This window comes from Pelmatolapia mariae, linkage group LG7 (genome assembly GCF_036321145.2).
Source record: "Pelmatolapia mariae isolate MD_Pm_ZW linkage group LG7, Pm_UMD_F_2, whole genome shotgun sequence".
NCBI classification, from domain to species: domain Eukaryota; kingdom Metazoa; phylum Chordata; class Actinopteri; order Cichliformes; family Cichlidae; genus Pelmatolapia; species Pelmatolapia mariae.
The window spans coordinates 18,718,547-18,734,973 of NC_086233.1; the positions used below are offsets into that span (position 1 = coordinate 18,718,547).

The 16,427-nt window shown below is 41.1% G+C and overlaps 1 protein-coding gene across 1 annotated transcript; it reads left to right on the forward strand.

Annotated features, from left to right (window-relative positions):
* Positions 1–7: 7 nt before the first annotated feature.
* nup188 (nucleoporin 188) lies at positions 8–16,382 on the forward strand. The gene is made up of 43 exons (XM_063478242.1): positions 8–52; positions 1,455–1,509; positions 1,665–1,738; positions 1,818–1,902; positions 1,984–2,064; positions 2,225–2,269; positions 2,354–2,446; positions 2,568–2,687; positions 2,801–3,012; positions 3,251–3,365; positions 3,548–3,748; positions 5,190–5,270; positions 5,360–5,452; positions 5,546–5,665; positions 5,754–5,880; positions 5,981–6,139; positions 7,115–7,241; positions 7,347–7,434; positions 7,564–7,640; positions 7,735–7,849; positions 7,935–8,055; positions 8,135–8,201; positions 8,832–8,957; positions 9,076–9,316; positions 9,405–9,611; positions 9,827–9,996; positions 10,113–10,182; positions 10,274–10,341; positions 10,480–10,675; positions 11,164–11,241; positions 11,341–11,426; positions 11,518–11,663; positions 11,749–11,927; positions 12,050–12,250; positions 12,351–12,443; positions 12,552–12,704; positions 13,505–13,642; positions 13,744–13,818; positions 13,920–14,135; positions 14,262–14,393; positions 14,475–14,548; positions 15,148–15,277; positions 15,591–16,382. The coding sequence occupies exons 1-43, from the start codon at positions 27–29 to the stop codon at positions 15,768–15,770; spliced, it is 5,241 nt and encodes a 1,746-aa protein (XP_063334312.1). The 5' UTR covers positions 8–26; the 3' UTR covers positions 15,771–16,382.
* The last annotated feature ends 45 nt before the right edge of the window (positions 16,383–16,427 follow it).

Below are 16,427 nucleotides of genomic sequence, written 5' to 3' on the forward strand. Positions count from 1 at the left end.
CAACCAATCACATAGCAGACGCGAAGATGGCGGAATCGGAGATGAGCGTCAGGTAGGCACATAGCAACTTACTTTAGCTAAAGTGAGTGTTGTTTGAGTTATTTTTGCAGCGTTTACCAGTGGGTATCATTTCTACACAGCGCTCCTGTTTACTAAATCAGACCAGCAGTGATGTGTATATTTCACTTTTTGCGTTTGAGCAGTTAGCACCACGCTCACTTAGCTTAGCAAGTACTAGCCGCTAAAGATTTGAATGGCTTTTCAGTAGCGCGGTGTGCCAGCCGCATGTCAACAACAGCATACCGCCACTGCAAACTGTTTACATTAGATATTGTATTAACGGCGCTGGTTTATTTAAAGACACCGTACTTATAGCGAGATAAAGCCGTCGACTCTCCGTTACATTCAGTATCCGCTGGGCTTGCTTAGTTGGTGTTAATTGAGAAGCTAACTCTACTGTTTTGATACGGTCAGGAAAACAGCTGAGTTAGGTTTAAAATCTTTAAACTTGACCTCCAAAACAAACTAAAAAGAGTTAGACTTGACAACAAATCGCAAAAGCCTATCCATCTCTGTAAGTACAAATAAACTAATTTAGTTTTACGGAACGCTGATGAAGGGCTATCATTGAACTGAGGTATTTAAAACATATCCATGAATATCATAATAACAAGACAACATACTGATATTGAGGACCCCAACAAATGTTTATGTATGCAAACATGTATTGAGCTTTAAAGTACCGGTGACATCTCAAGTCTGGTCAAAAAGTATGCTGCCATTTATGTTGTTGTCTTAGTACCTCACTACAGTAGATGTAAAATAAATAACTAAAATGTCATCAAACTGCACACTTTGAGTTTTAGTTTTGCACAAGGTTTACCAAAAAAGTTGCATTAACTGTGTAGGAATTACAGTGATTGCTTTAAATAGTCTGTCCATTTTCACACACTCTAAACTAACATGATTGGAAATATAAAGATAATCGTTATTTTTAATGCTTCCATGCAAATCTTTCTGGACCCTATGGACGTACTGAGTTTCCTATCCTTTTTTTTTCTTCCCACAGAAAGTGAGTCATGTATGAAAATGGGGGAAGTGTTTATAGTTTTGGGAAGTAGGTCAGTCGTTTTGTTTGATTGCATCAGGGCAAGTTTGTTTTGCTTTGTTCAGTTTCTTTCAAACATGTAACCAATTCATAGAAAGTTAATTTTTATAAATTGAACAGAAAATTGCTGAATGAAAATAAAGTAAAACAGGGTACAATATTGCTACACATTTGCTGATTTAGTTTACATATTTGAAAAAGGGTGGACAGAAGTGCACACTTATTAAATCCCACACCTTCATCCCTCTTTAGTTAAAAGGCTCAGTTCTAATGTAGCAAACTGTAAAAACTTTAATGCATTAATCCCCATCGTTGCTTTTCTAAAATAAACCAATTTGTTTCCCAGGAGCTGTAGGGAATTATGGACCATATTGCTGGGGAGGTCTGCGTTGAGAGAGCCGGTATGTCCTTGTTGCAGAAAAGTGTCCAGCACATAACAAGTGTGCTGGACTCTTTACTGCTCCAAAAAATAGCTAGTTGTAATGCTTTCTTTTTTAAAGGTAATAAAACAATCACAGTGATTTTTCTCTCTGTTATTAATGTTGGATGGTCACAGGCTCAGATAGAGGTAGAGCTCGACAGACACTGGGATAGACTCCATCAAGGACTTAGTTACTACAAGCCACCCAGGTATAGTTACAGTTATTTTCACATCAAATTTACTGTAGTTAATAACCAAAAAGGTAACTGCAAGCATCACCTGTTACAGCTCATCCTCTGCTGAGAAAGTAAAAGAGAACAAAGATGTTGCACAGCCCCTGAAGGACTTTGGTCTAAGGATCAGTAAATTATTGGTAAGACTTCAAAATGTCAATCAAGAATGATTTCCAGTCTTTATTTTGCAGTGTGTATTTAATGATGATTTCATGTTACAGAGTCTCGATGAACAGCAGAGTGTTCAGCTTTTGCAGTGCTACCTACAGGAGGACTACAGAGGAACCCGTGATTCATTAAAGGTATCTGTCCTGACAGATATTTTCGTTGTGAAATCTGCCTGAACTTGTAGTTTACAGTGAAACTGAGATTTGCCGTTGCATCACAGGAACAAAAATTGTAAGACCGTAAAAAGATGTTGTGAAAGATGTTTCGATGTTAAATTAATACCTTTTTTTGTAGGTTGTACTCAAGGATGAGCGGCAAAGCCAGGCACTACTGCTTAAGGTCAGTACACGGATCTTCTGCTTTTCTTGACACAGCACATGTTTAGTTCAGTAAGTATGACAGCTTTTGTGTTTGTTTTTGCAGATAGCAGACTATTACTATGAGGAACGCATGTGTTTGCTCAGATGTGTCCTTCTCCTGCTCACATACTTTCAGGATGAGCGACATCCCTACAGGGTGAGAAGCTCCAGTCTTAGCATTACTCACTAAATTGTGGAACACAGCTTTTAAAAAACTAATTGTGCTTGGGATTGTTGTTGCTTTACTAATGTAACCTTAGTTATGTTATGTTGTTTAGGCTGAGTATAGTGACTGTGTCAAAAAGCTGGAGAAGGACCTGGTGAGCAAATACCAGTTGCAGTTTGAGAGTCTCTTCAAGGCAGAGGCACCAACATGGGAAACTCACGGAAACCTCATGGTGATGACACAAGTTTGGTTTGCGCTGGCTTAATATCCTTTCTATTGTGAGGTAGCTGTGGGAGATATTTTCCTGTCAAGGATGCAAAATAATGTAGATATTATTTTTTTCAGACGGAGCGGCAGGTGTCAAGATGGTTCCTGCAGTGTCTGAGAGAACAGTCTCTGCTGCTCGAGATCATCTTTCTGTATTATGCTTACTTTGAGATGAACCCATCTGACCTTCTGAACTTCACCAAGATGTTCAAAGAACAAGGCTTCGGTTTGCGGCAGACTAACAGACACCTGGTAGATAAGAGCATGGATGCGCTGGTCGACCGGATCGGGTAAGAGGCACAAAGTTTATGTGCGATTCATGTCTTTCCCAGATAATTTTTAATTGACAGACATTATGAAGACATTTCAGTATTTTCATTATTACAGTGACATGATGTCTTCCTATACAGAGAGTAATCATCAGTTGATTCATATTCAATAGACTTTTTTTTACCGGATATGTCAGAAACCTAAATATTTCATTCCTTCTGTAGTTTATGATGTCCTGTCTGTCTCTCTGCCTGGCAGATACCTGAGCGCGCTCATCCTGGTTGAAGGAATGGACATAGACTTCTTGCACAAGTGTGCTCTTGAGGATTGTACAGATCAGCACCAGTTCTCTAGTGCTCCTGACGTGGTTAAGGTTCAGTTTGTTTTTTGGCTGCTGCATTCATAGACTTAATGTTAATATTGGTTCACAGACTTGTCTTACAAAGTGAAACATTTAAATAAATTAGGCTAAAATTGGCTAGGCTTCTGTTAACTCACGCAGAGCATATAATGAGAATGTGTTTAAATCCTCATAAGAATTGCTGGCTCTTCTAGGAAATGGATCAGCTGCTGCTGACATTTGGTGACATCCCTCATCATGCACCGGTATTGTTGGCCTGGGTCCTGCTAAGACACACACTTAGACCAGATGATACCAGCCCTGTGATCAGGAGGATAGGCAACACCGCCCTCCAGCTGGGTGTTTTCAAGTACCTTTCAACCATGCTCAAAGGTCTTGGAGTCTCAGGGAACAATGTAAGATATTTAAGATTGATTGACCCTTTAGAAGTTTATAAGAAGCAAATTTGCAAAAAAAATTCTGTTCACTTAAAGGAGAACTCCCTCTGTCATCTGTTATGCTGCCTCTGTTATCTGACATAGCTTTAAATGATGTCCTGCTGATACACACCTTTGTTCTTTCACAAATCATAAGCCGTGCTTTAAATAAAGTCCATGCAGCATGAGCAGTAGTGGTAAAGAACGCTCAGGGTGCTTCTGTTTGTCATCAGCAGCTAATTAAATCACTAAGTGCGCAGATCTAAACCAATCTATAATGAAGTGTCCAGAATGAAAACCTCCTGTTACAATAGTAACAGGAGGTAGCCACAGCTGCCCTGTAGCCCAGGGCAGCTGTGGCTACAATGTAGCTTGCCATCACCAGTGTGTGTGAATGGGTGGATTAGGGCTGTTCGATATAACGATATATATCGGATGACGATATAAAAACGTCTATCGTTTCATTTTACGCTATCGTTTGTTTTGTGGTGTCGCAAAATAAACTGTTTACGGCAATATTTTTTTCATCGTTTTGACGGTCACTGTAGTGGCTATATTAATTTCTTAAAGTTCTCTCTTTCTCTTTTATTTAATATAACCACACTACGGACGGACAAGCGCCTGTTTTTATGCGTTGTGGTTAGCAACAACGACGGTAACAGCATCGCGTGTCCACTTGTTTATGTTCCACATAAACCTTTCACAATAAAGCTCAAGATCCTGTTGAGACTTTTCAAAATAAACTGAATCACGTGAAAGAGCAGATTATTACAGATGAGAAGTAAAAAAGAGCCGCCAGGTGTTAAAAAAATAAACCTTAGACTAAAACGTTAGAACAGGCTTTTCCCCGCAGCACGCCGTGTAATAAATACTCACAAAGAAAACGGCGGCCGTTACAACTTATGTCTAAAAATGTATAGTTTCCTGCATCGGTTAAAACACTCGACTCCAGCTACATGACGCGCAGCTGGAAACACTTCCTGCAAGACGAGCTGCCCGAGATTCACAGAATTTACAGAAAATGTTACATTTTTGTGATTTATATCGTTATCGGACGATAGAATTCTTATATCGGGATATGAGATTTTGGTCATATCGCACAGCCCTAGGGTGGATGACTGGGTGTGTAAAGCGCTTTGGGGTCCTTAGGGACTAGTAAAGCGCTATACAAATACAGGCCATTTACCATTTAGTAATGTATTATACTGATCATCATGCATCAGTTTCCTTGTCAAGACCTGTGCTAAACTTCAGACCTCAGGTTTCATAATGATTTCCTGCAAAATCTGTAAAGTTATGCTGCACTTTTACAAATTATCGATAGAAATGTAAGTAGCAACCAACATTTGCTCAAAGAGTGATGACTGTCTTGTTTTCCATTAAAATTCCATCATTTTTTTTTCACTTTTTATTTCTTCAGTGTACAGCAAGCACAGCAAAAATGTGCGTCTATGGTCTCCTCTCATTTGTGATCACCTCTTTTGAAGAAGAAAGTTTACAGGTATGCACCTTGACTCTACATGTCTTGATCCTCCCAGACCTATTTATAACATGTGGTGATAATTTGCTTTCTTATGATGTATATTACAGACTGATGGTGTCGCGACTCAGAGCTCCCACCTTATCGATGCTGCCTGTGAGGTCCTTTCTGCTCCAAGTCTGGCTGAAATCTTTTGGGAATTGGTGGGAAGAACACACAGAAGAGAAGCTTTATTAAAGATAAAATGGAATTATAAATGTTGACGATGTATCTCGTTTATTAAATGTTTAATCCAGAAGCCAAACATGGGATTGGGAATGATCCTGGACAGCGCAGTGGGGATGTTTCCTCATAAGATCGGACCCTTGCTGCAGCTTCTAACTGCACTGCTTTCAAACAAGTCGACTGTTAAAAAGGTAAATGGCGCACATGCACACACATACACACATGCAACGTATCTTTCTGTAAATGATTTATTGATATACTTTGACTTCCTTGGGAAAGGTGTACAACTTCTTGGATAAAATGTCCTTCTACACTCAAGTTTACAAACATAAGCCTAATGACATCATCTCCAATGACGACGAGACACTGTGGAGGAGGCAAGCTCCCAAACTCCTCTATCCTCTCGGTTAGTGTGTTATTATTACTGTTAAATCTGAGTATAGATGAAAGTTTTCCCTGTCTTTCTCTTGTGTGACTAAATTGGGATGTCTTTTCTCAACCATTAGGCACAGGCCAGACTAACCTGTGGATGCCACAGGGAGTGCTGGGCCAGGTGATGAGTCCAGGTGAGCAAGGCTACGTGGTACGCTGGGAGTATTCCTACAGCTCCTGGACTCTCTTCACATGCGAGGTGGAGATGCTGCTCCATGTTGTTTCCACTGCAGGTACATAGCAGTTCATTTTGTTTATAATCGCAGCAAAATCTGAGGGATAAATCTGTAATTTAATGTTATTGTTTGCTTTGGATTTTTTTGTTTTTATACACAGACGGGTAGGATTTGTTTTCTTTATTATGGTTACAACGTTTTCCTTAAAGATCTGGGCAATACAGCAAACATTTTGGCAGCATATTCTGCCAGTGTGGGATATGCCTGTAAAAGAAAGTCTGTATTTAGCCCTATGATGAATTGATGAATTGAGGCTTCTGCACTCTGACCAGATTAATTGGATAAGGAGAAGAGGATGGAGGGAGGGAGTCCATATTTATTACGAAAGAATAACAATGTGACCTACGGATGTGTTTAATTCATTATTTATTTATTTATTTATTTATTTTCCATGTGGTTTTATTAACAAGAAAGAAGAACAGTATCAAAAATACTTATGCTTTATCATTGTTGAGAGGACAGTTGAAGGAGATAAACTAACTTCTTATTATAATCTCAAGAACACAGCTTGGTCTCAGACTTGACTTTAGTTCAGCCTGAATCTGGGACAAAGTGCAATCATCACAAGAGTCAGAGCAGTGTGATAAACATGACAAGAAATATGGTTATTTGCATTTCTCGTAACATTCACAATATATACCTTATATACTCAGCTAAAACCTATTAAATACAGTTCTGCTTGAGTTTCTGGGAAGCAAAACAACTTGATAAGACTTGTAAATCCATAAGGCCATATGATCATGTGGTATGACAGTGATTGTAAAACCTGCACAACAGGTTTAAAATAAGTTCAAGTATCACAGAAAAACAGATCCTAACAGTTACACGTAAAGATTTCCACTCAGTTACACAATGATTCAGTAGCTGACCTCACCAGTTACTGGAGTAGCCAAATGACTAAAAATGAATTATTTAATGAAGAAACACACATTCATCAGCTGATTGTTGATCACTGACTGATATTTTTACCAGATGTTTTAGCACATTGTGCCCGCGTGAAGCCCATCTTGGATCTAGTCCATAAGATCATAAGCACAGACTGGACAGTGTCTGACTGCCTCCTGCCTCTCACCTCACGCATTTACATGTTGCTGCAGAGGTAAAGTAAACTTTTGAGTGACACACATTAAACTTTTTGTGCTGTTTGCTCTTCCAGAAATAATCTTGATATGAATCTGGTATTATAATCTGTCTTTTCTCTCAGGTTAACATCCATCATCAACCCCCCAGTGGATGTGATTGCTTCCTGTGTAAACTGCCTTTCTGTGCTGGCTGCAAGGATGCCAGGGAAGGTGGGTGTGCTCAGTGCTCCCAGTGTGAACATGAAGTAAAATGAGGGATTTAAAGCCAGTGGTTTTGAACTTTTTTCACCCAGTTCATATAATGTTTTATTTATTTATTTATTTATTTAAAATCTTCAGGTGTGGTCCAGTCTGCACCACACTGGCTTCCTCCCCTTTGCCTCCAACCCTCTGACAAGCATGGCCCAGTGCATAAGGTAAAGAGGCCAAACAGAGTGCCACGTATTATTTAATATGCCTGGGATATATCAGCGTTTTACTCAACTTTTTTTTAATTTTTTTCCCCCTCAGTGCTGAGGGGATGAAGGCAGGTAACTATGGCAACCTGTTAGTTCAGATTGAGCAGCCCAGAGGAGAATATGCCGTGACTATTGCCTTCCTTCGTCTCATTACAACTCTGGTTAAGGTAAAAAATTTTAAAAGTTACGTAATCTTTCAAAATGTTGTCCTGCTACTATAATGTGCATCATGTGTACTTATTTTTATCATAGGGTCAGCTCGGCAGCACTCAGAACAAAGGTCTGATCCCGTGTGTGCTGCTGGTGTTGAAGGAGATGCTGCCCACGTACCATAAGTGGCGTTACAACACCTATGGTGTCAGAGAGAGGATAGGTGAGGGTGTTTTTCCCTTTGCTCTTGTCTGGAGACAAATTAAACTTGTATACAAACTGGCTTCTCTGTGCTGCTGCAGGTTGTCTTATTTTGGAGCTGATCCATGCCATTCTCAATCTGAGCCCAGAGGGAGAGGACCAGGGCAGGTAAGGAACAGTGTCTGAACTCTGTCACCTGCACATTTTCTCTAATATCACAATGCTAAACATTCAGGTCCTACAAACAGGCTTTTAAGGGTAATAACCTTAAACATAACAAGGGTGCTTATATGATGATTCTCTAATACTGGAATGGTGTAAAATGTGCATTAATCTTTGCAGTTTGTTAAAATAAAAATATTTTGTTTCCTTCTTGCTATTTGGGAGCAAGAAGTGGACCATATTTGGATGAGAGGATGGGAATCACTAGCCAGCTTGTTTAGGGAGATAAACAGCTGTTAATGTGTGCTGACATACTAGAATGTCTTCTTTTCTTTTTCTTTTTCTTTTCTTAAACACAAACATCTCTAGAAAAATGTCTGTGTTTGCTCTAAATCTGAATATTTTACAATGGAAGTCTGAGGATTGATTTGCTCTTGGAGCCAGTGTTAAGTGGATCTCTTTTGGCACTTCTGTGTGGATTAAAGTTACACTTTACAGGCTGTAACTGTACCTGCTTTGTGCCTGCCCAAAAAATCATGAAACTAATTGTCGATTAATTAATAATGGTTGCAACTGACTAACAGTTGCCTTTTTACTCGTGTAGTTGTTTATTTACTCCTTTCCTTGTTAATGCAGCGCTCCCAGCCTGCAGTCTCTGTGTATCTATAGCCTTGCAAATACAGAAGCTGGACAGGCAGTTGTCAATATAATGGGAGTTGGAGTTGACACCATAGATGTGGTCCTGGCTGCACAGCCCAGCAGGTGAGCAGTTGGATGTGTTCAGTCAACCTTTCCTCATAGTAAGCACTCAGCTCTCCATTATTATTATTTTTTTAACTGACATTAGTTGTATTATATTTTTTTTCTTGGTGCTGTCCAGCTGTGGCTCTGAGGGTCCTGGTCAGATGCTCATCCAGACTGTCAAACTGGCCTTTTCTGTCACAAACAACGTAATCCGTTTGAAACCGCCTTCAGACACAGTGTCCCCACTGGAGCAGGCGCTGACACAGCACGGTGGCCACGGCAATAATCTAATAGTCGTCCTAGCTAAATATATCTACCACAAACACGATCCAGCACTCCCTCGTCTCGCAATCCAGCTGCTCAAAAGGCTCGCCACAGTAAGACCTCCATTATAAACAATATGTGAATATGTGGTTGGTGTTTTTGTTACATAACTTAACACTGGCGTTGACCTCATGTTGCCAGGTGGCTCCCATGTCGGTCTACGCTTGTCTCGGGAGCGATGCAGCAGCCATCCGCGATGCGTTCCTCACTCGGCTGCAGAGCAAAACGGAAGACATGAGGATCAAAGTCATGATCCTTGAGTTTCTCACCGTCGCTGTGGAAACCCAGCCTGGCCTCATTGAGCTGTTTCTCAACCTGGAAGTCAAAGATGGAAACGAAGGATCAAAGGTATAAAGTGCAGGAAGTAACTTTGGTTTTACATCTTGATGCATTCTCAATCATCCAGGAAAGTAAATCTCCAAAAAGTTGATTCTGTTCATCTGGACGTAGCGTTTTGTGGGAGAAACGTTTCGTCACTCATCCAAGTGACTTCTTGGAAACTTTGGTTTTACTTTTCCCACTGCTGCAGCTTCATTAAAGACATCCTTGTTTTAAACTTGTAGGAGTTCCTGCTGGGTGAGTGGAGCTGTCTTCATGTCGTGTTGGACCTGATCGACTCCAAACAGCAGGGCAAGTACTGGTGCCCCCCACTGCTACACCGAGCAGGTCTGGCCTTCCTCCTGGCCCTCTGGCAGGATCGCAGGGATAGTGCCATCTCTGTCTTACGTACAAAGTAAGTAAATGTTCTCAGTCTCACTTTGAGTTGGAAAAATATGTGAAGGTGAAAAACCACATGATTAACATGCTGTATGGTGTTTTTTTTTTTTCTTCTTTTTTTTTAAACCAAAGAGAGAGGTTTTGGGAGAATTTGACGACGCCTCTTTTTGGAACCCTCACCCCACCTTCAGACACCACAGAGGTATTTTGCTATGTTGCTTTGTTACACTGTTTCCATGAGTACTTAAAAGTCAGTAAACGTGTGAAATGATGAAATTGTAACTTGTCCCCAGCCTTGCGTTCTGGAGACCTGTGCTTTTGTCATGAAAATCATCGGCCTGGAGATCTACTATGTTGTCAGGTGATTTCAGAGTCCATATTAAATAATAATAACATTATTTTTTAATATTAAATACATCTTTGTATACATATCCCTTTATTTACAATGATGTCTTAGATTATACATATTTAATGTTGATGGATATTTGTGTTATTGCAGCGGCTCTTTGGAACAGTCCTTGAAGGACGGGCTTCAGAAGTTCTCCAACGCACGACGCTATGAGTACTGGTCACAGTACGTCAAGTCACTGGTGTGCCATGTGGCAGAGATGGAGGAAGAAGGCATCTGCTACTTCACAGAGGCCCAGATGTTGATCTCTGCCTGGCGGATGTTGCTGATTCTTTCCACTAACCACGTACGTTCAAGTACACACAATCATGGCCCGAAAGTTACTTTTAAAAGCGAAACGTTGATCTCATGATGGTACTGCAACCTACCTTCCTTCACTTGCATTTTAAGTTTAATTCCTGAAAATAATGATATTATATGTACAAATTTTCTGTAGCTGTTATACTACGGTAATATTATCATCATCAGATTGTTGACAGTGTTAATCAAGTGAAAATTTGATGATGTGTAAAGATAAAAAATAAAAAAAAAGTATCATTATTACTATTTCTCCTCTGCATACAGTCCTCACTCCAAGTTAAGCTAACAGGCTTTTTTTTTTGCTGTTTAGTCATATTTAATGGGAGTTGAGCAGTACTGATCTTCTCATGCGCCTCTTGTAGAAAAAAAGAATTTGTGCATTTCCCAGAATTTGAGACTTTAACTGCCTCTTGATAATCCAGTCTAGAACAAGCTCAGATGAAAACGATGTTTGATTGTGTTTTATTTATTCAGTCTGATGTGATGCACTTAACTGAGGACTCAACTAAGCTGACCCTTTTCATGGATGTCCTAGATGGGACTAAAGCTGCTGTAAGTTACCGTAGTATGAAATATTTTCCTGTAATCTGTGACTTTTTATTTCTTCTCTTATCACTGGTTTACTTTTTAAACTCTTGGTCTCTCTTTCAGTTGACAACGCCCACGTCTGCGCCTTGTCTTCGACTTGGATCCATGATGGCCACTGTACTTCTCATCCTCCTTAAACAGTGGAGAAGGTGTGTACTCATGTCTTTGACAAGTGAAGGCCCAGCACTGCGCATTAGCTGTCTCCTCAATCCTTTATCTTCTCTAAATCTTTATCTCCAGTGTGGTAGCTTCAGCTCCGGACATCCTGTCTCCCCTCTCCCTTATCCTGGAGAGTGTCCTGCAGGCTGACCAGCAGCTGATGGAGAGGACCAAAGCCAAAATCTTCTCCGCACTCATTTCTGTGCTGCAGATTCAGGGACTGGACGGTAAGAAGCACACATCTGATGTTTGTCTGTGTTTGAAGAAAGTGTCGGAGCAGTAATGACTTGGTGTGTGTTTTTTGCCATCTAGGTGGAGATATTTCCCAGCTGCCCCAGTTGTTGCTGTCTGTATGTGAGACGGTGAAAGATGAGGCCCTGGCACTTATTGACAACATGCGACACACGAGCCAGTTGGGAGACACAGTGGAGGACGAGGACAGCATGGAGACGGACTCTCCTCGGGGCCCACAGAAGGACCAGAGAGACGGGGTAAGCGTGGCGAGGTTGTTGTTGTTGAAGGTTCAAGTTTATTTAGTTTTCTGATCTATTTTAGATCAATTGTCCCAACATGTACTGTATAAACATACTTTTTTTCCCTCCCTTTAAATCAGGTGTGTGTTTTGGCGCTCCACTTGGCGAAGGAGCTGTGCCGCACTGATGAGGATGGTGAGCACTGGGTCTCAGTGATGAGGAAGGTCCCCCTCCTCCCCTCAGTGCTCAGTGCCGTTGAACTGAGCCTTCGCATGAAACGCAACCTGTACTTTACTGAGGCTGCACTTCACCTGCTGCTCACGCTGGCCCGTACTCCGCAGGTAAACACAAACACACCTTTTACGCTTTAGTACTTTAAACCCAGTTTATAGATCAGAAGAATTTGAGCAGATGTTGAGGATGTTGTCTGTTTTCCATCAGGGGGCAGCAGCTGTGGCAGGAGCGGGAGTCACTCAGACCATCTGCCTGCCTCTTTTGAGTGTGTATGAGGTTTCACCAAATGGCACATCACAGGTGAAATTTTTTTTTTCTTCCCACCTTGCACATAAAAGTATGGATTGATGATGGAGGACATGGTGCATTCATGTCAAGTTAACATAGTGTGTACATGTATCTGAGCAGAGCTTCTCCCGGAAGTCCCAGGATTTGGCCTGCTGGCCCGGGGTGTACCGCCTCTGCATGTCTCTAATGGAGAGTCTGCTTAAGACGTTGCGCTACAACTTCATCAACGAAGCCCTGGACTTTGTCGGAGTGCATCAGGAACGTATACTACAGGTGTGACTGCAGTAACTTACTGTGTTAACAAGGGAAAAGACAAAAACAGGTCATCATGCTTGTCTTCTTTTAGGGCTGCCTCTTAAATGTGTCTGTGGGTGTAAAACTAAAAAGACACCCATCGAATTTCCTAACCTCCTAAGACCCGAACTCTTTTTTTTTTTTTTCTTCTTTACCTGATTTTTGTTTCTGAGAGAAATGAGATCCACATATAAGGACATTTGTTTTGAATTTAGATAGAACAGTGGCAGTATAATGTCCTCGTATCTGGATATCAGGCCCTTGTAGAGCAAAATGTATTATTTTGGTGTGGACATCCCAAAATGTGATGTCCACATATGTGGACGCCAGGTCCTAGGAGGTTAAATCTAAAGATGTCATCTTCAGCCTGCCTGTTTTGTCTGTCTAGCAGTAAAGTATTTAGTTTTAAATTAGGAATTCCAAATATGTGCAACAAAAGTATCATTGGGCCCCTTAGTATTAGCCAAGCATCCTTTAAACAACACAGCCTACCTGAGTGTTGTTGCTGTCCCTGTCCTTTTATGGACAGTCTTTTATGAGCACAGCACCTGACCACCCAGTGCAGTGCCTGGTGAGTCCTCAGTCCCAAGTGCTCCTTCAGTTCCAAAAATAAACAGTTATTTGTGCAGCTTATGCACAACTGTGGACCTGTTAAGTACACTGAGCTTCCTGACCCTTGGACAAGACTGTATTCCTGTTATATTGTGTCTAGCTACTGCCTGCAGTCTTCTTTTTGTTGGCATCTTTTAAATAAAGTCGTCACTTTTTCTCCCGCTCAGTGTCTGAATGCAGTGAGGACCGTGCAGAGCCTGGCCTGCCTGGATGAGGCCGATCACACAGTTGGTTTTCTGCTGCAGCTCTCGAGCTTCTGTAAGGAGTGGCAGTTTCACCTGCCCAAACTGCTCAGAGATGTTCAGGCAAGTCAAAAGGAAATCACCACATCAATGAGGAGAGCACAGCTCCAATTGTTGTTCAGCTTTTGGTAATTTAGTGTTTCTGTTTCCATCTTTCTCTTCAGGTAAACCTTTGTTATCTGTGCCAGACCTGCACCCATCTGCTCCACAGCAAAAAGATGCTTCATCACTACCTCCAGGTCAGAAACTTAGTCTTTTTTTTCTTCTTTAATATAAATTTGTAGATTGTTGTTTATACATTCAGATGAATGGCTGATTGTTTTCTGTTGTTCTTTCTTAGGCTAAAAACGGTGAGGCTTTGCCCCCTGGTCCCTTACCCAGGACACAGCGGCCCACTCAAACATCAACTAAAGAAGCAGCAGGTGGAGGGGAAAGGGAGGAGGCGGAGCAGAAGGCACTGCTAGCTGTGCAGTGCAGTCTTCTAAAGATCCTCAGCAAAACCCTGGCAACTCTGCAGCACTTCACCCCAGACTGCTGCCAGATACTCCTGGACCAGGTCTGTTTGTTCCTGCTGCATGGTGACATTTCTGCAGATCTTTAAAAACAGGCGTTTTTTTTTTTTTTTTTTTTAAAGAAAAATGAAAAGGTGATGAGATGCTTACTGTCTCTGTGTTTGTATCAGTCTATGGACCTGGCCGAGTACAGCACGCTCTTCGTGCTTAGCTTCACAACTCCGGCTTTTGACCCTGACGTGGCTCCTTCATTTGGGACCCTGCTGGCCACCATCAATGTCAGCCTGAGCATGTTGAGCGAGGTAGGTGTTTATATTCTTTATTATTATAATCAAAGGTCATTACAGCTTATTGCATTCGCATTTTCTGCTGTTTGTTAATAGATGGAGAAGAAGAAGGAACCGGTTTCCCTGAGTATAGCATCACTAGCTTCATCAGAGGAGATCCAAGCACTGAAGTGAGTGATATGGCGTGTAACACTAGATATGAAACACTTTCAAGGAAACAGACTGTGGGAAAATGAAACTGTGGGTTTTGCTTTGAGTTAATGAGAAAATGAGACACTCTGGTACATGGCAACTAAGAAGTAATGTGGAGCTGCTTGTTAGTTTAGCATCTTAACCAGGCCAGACCAACGAAACTTCCCCCACTGTCAGTGTAAAGATGTTTAGATGCACATTTAATTTCTGACCTTTATATAGGAAAGTGAAATGTGATTTTAACAGCACATCTCAGTCTTTCTACATGATTTAAAAAAAAAAAAAAAAAAAAGCTGCTGAAGTAAATAAAAGACATCTGTCAGGACGACGCTTTGGGGTTAAACTGAAATATGTGTATGTGAGTTATTTCTTCTTCACATTTTCCAAAGCTGCTCAGTGGGCCAAGTGTTTGACACCTTTCCAGACACATTATGTATCTCTCATGTTGCATAAGATGGCCAGCAACTGTTTCTCCTTACAGGTTGCTACGATAAGCCAATTGCATCTTTTCCAAGATACTGTTTGTTTTACTGTCAAATACAAATATCGAAATGATTACCTGGTGTCTCCCCTCCAGGTCACTCCTCATGTTCACCATGGAGAACTGTTTCTACGTGTTGATCTCTCAGGCTGTTCGGTGCCTCAAAGATCCTTCCATCCTCCCTCGAGACAAACAGAGGCTCAAGCAAGAGCTCAGCTCAGAACTGGTGAGACAGCACATCTCTTCCAACCCAAAGCTGTTCAAACGTGTTTTTTTTTTTTTTTTTTTGCTTTCAAACACAAGAACCAACAAGTGTGTTTTTCTGTGTATCTGGGTTCAAGAAAGATGTATGAATTCTATCCAGTTGTTGCTAGTGTAATCATGAAGCTGGCATTAAACTGCACCTTGTACAGTATTAAAACAGGATGCCTCCTCTCACCTCATCTCGTCTGTCAGACATAAAATAGCAGCAGCCTTGATTATAAAGGATGCTTACTCCATGTCTTAGCATGATGCATTTGATTGCGTTTCTCTTTCAGAGCACTCTTCTCTCAAGCCTCTCCCGCCATTTCCGGAGGGGCTCGCCATCATCTCCTGCCAGCGCCATCCTCCCCTCTACCCAGTCCAAACCCCCTACGCCGGGCTCCAAGGCGAGTCATGAGGGTCAGGAGCCATTCATCCAGCTTGTTCAGGCCTTCGTCAGACTTGTGCAGAGATAGGTGTGGATATCCATAACACAGGCAGTTTTTTTTTTTTCTTCCCCCTGAACAAATAGTCGTTCTGCAGCAGCCATTAGTTCGTACTTGTTCTAGCTGCACAGAGGACGTTGCCTAAAACTCGGAGCCAAACTACTTTTGGTAATGTGAAATACAGAATTTTGCCAAATCTATCACATGACCACAACGAAAACGTTTAAAAAGTCAACACAAGAAGCTGCCTGATGTCTTCATCATTATGAAGAGTGAGTCTTTGGGGATCTTGGTGCTATGAATAAACAATAAAACATCAGCGACTGTGGTCCCACTTTGTGACCTAGTTTTATAGGTCATTTTGACAACCTGGAAGGACCAGACACATTTCAAGTGCTACTTAAAAAAAAAAAATCGACCTTTTATCACTTGATCTTTTTAGTCTAAGTGTAATAGAAGAACCTATCCTGTAAAGCAGTTCAACACTTTTCTAATTCTCATTCTCATGTCTTTGAAGTCGTGATCTTTGCCATTTTCTTTTTTTGTGCTTCTCAGTGTACGGGTTTTGATGTGGTCGCTGTGATTTCTACTTAAACAAACAAACAAACATATATGCTAATAAAGGAACTTTTGTATCACAAATTCTGATTGGAATTTCTTTTTGAATCCACTTTGTAAAATCAAACT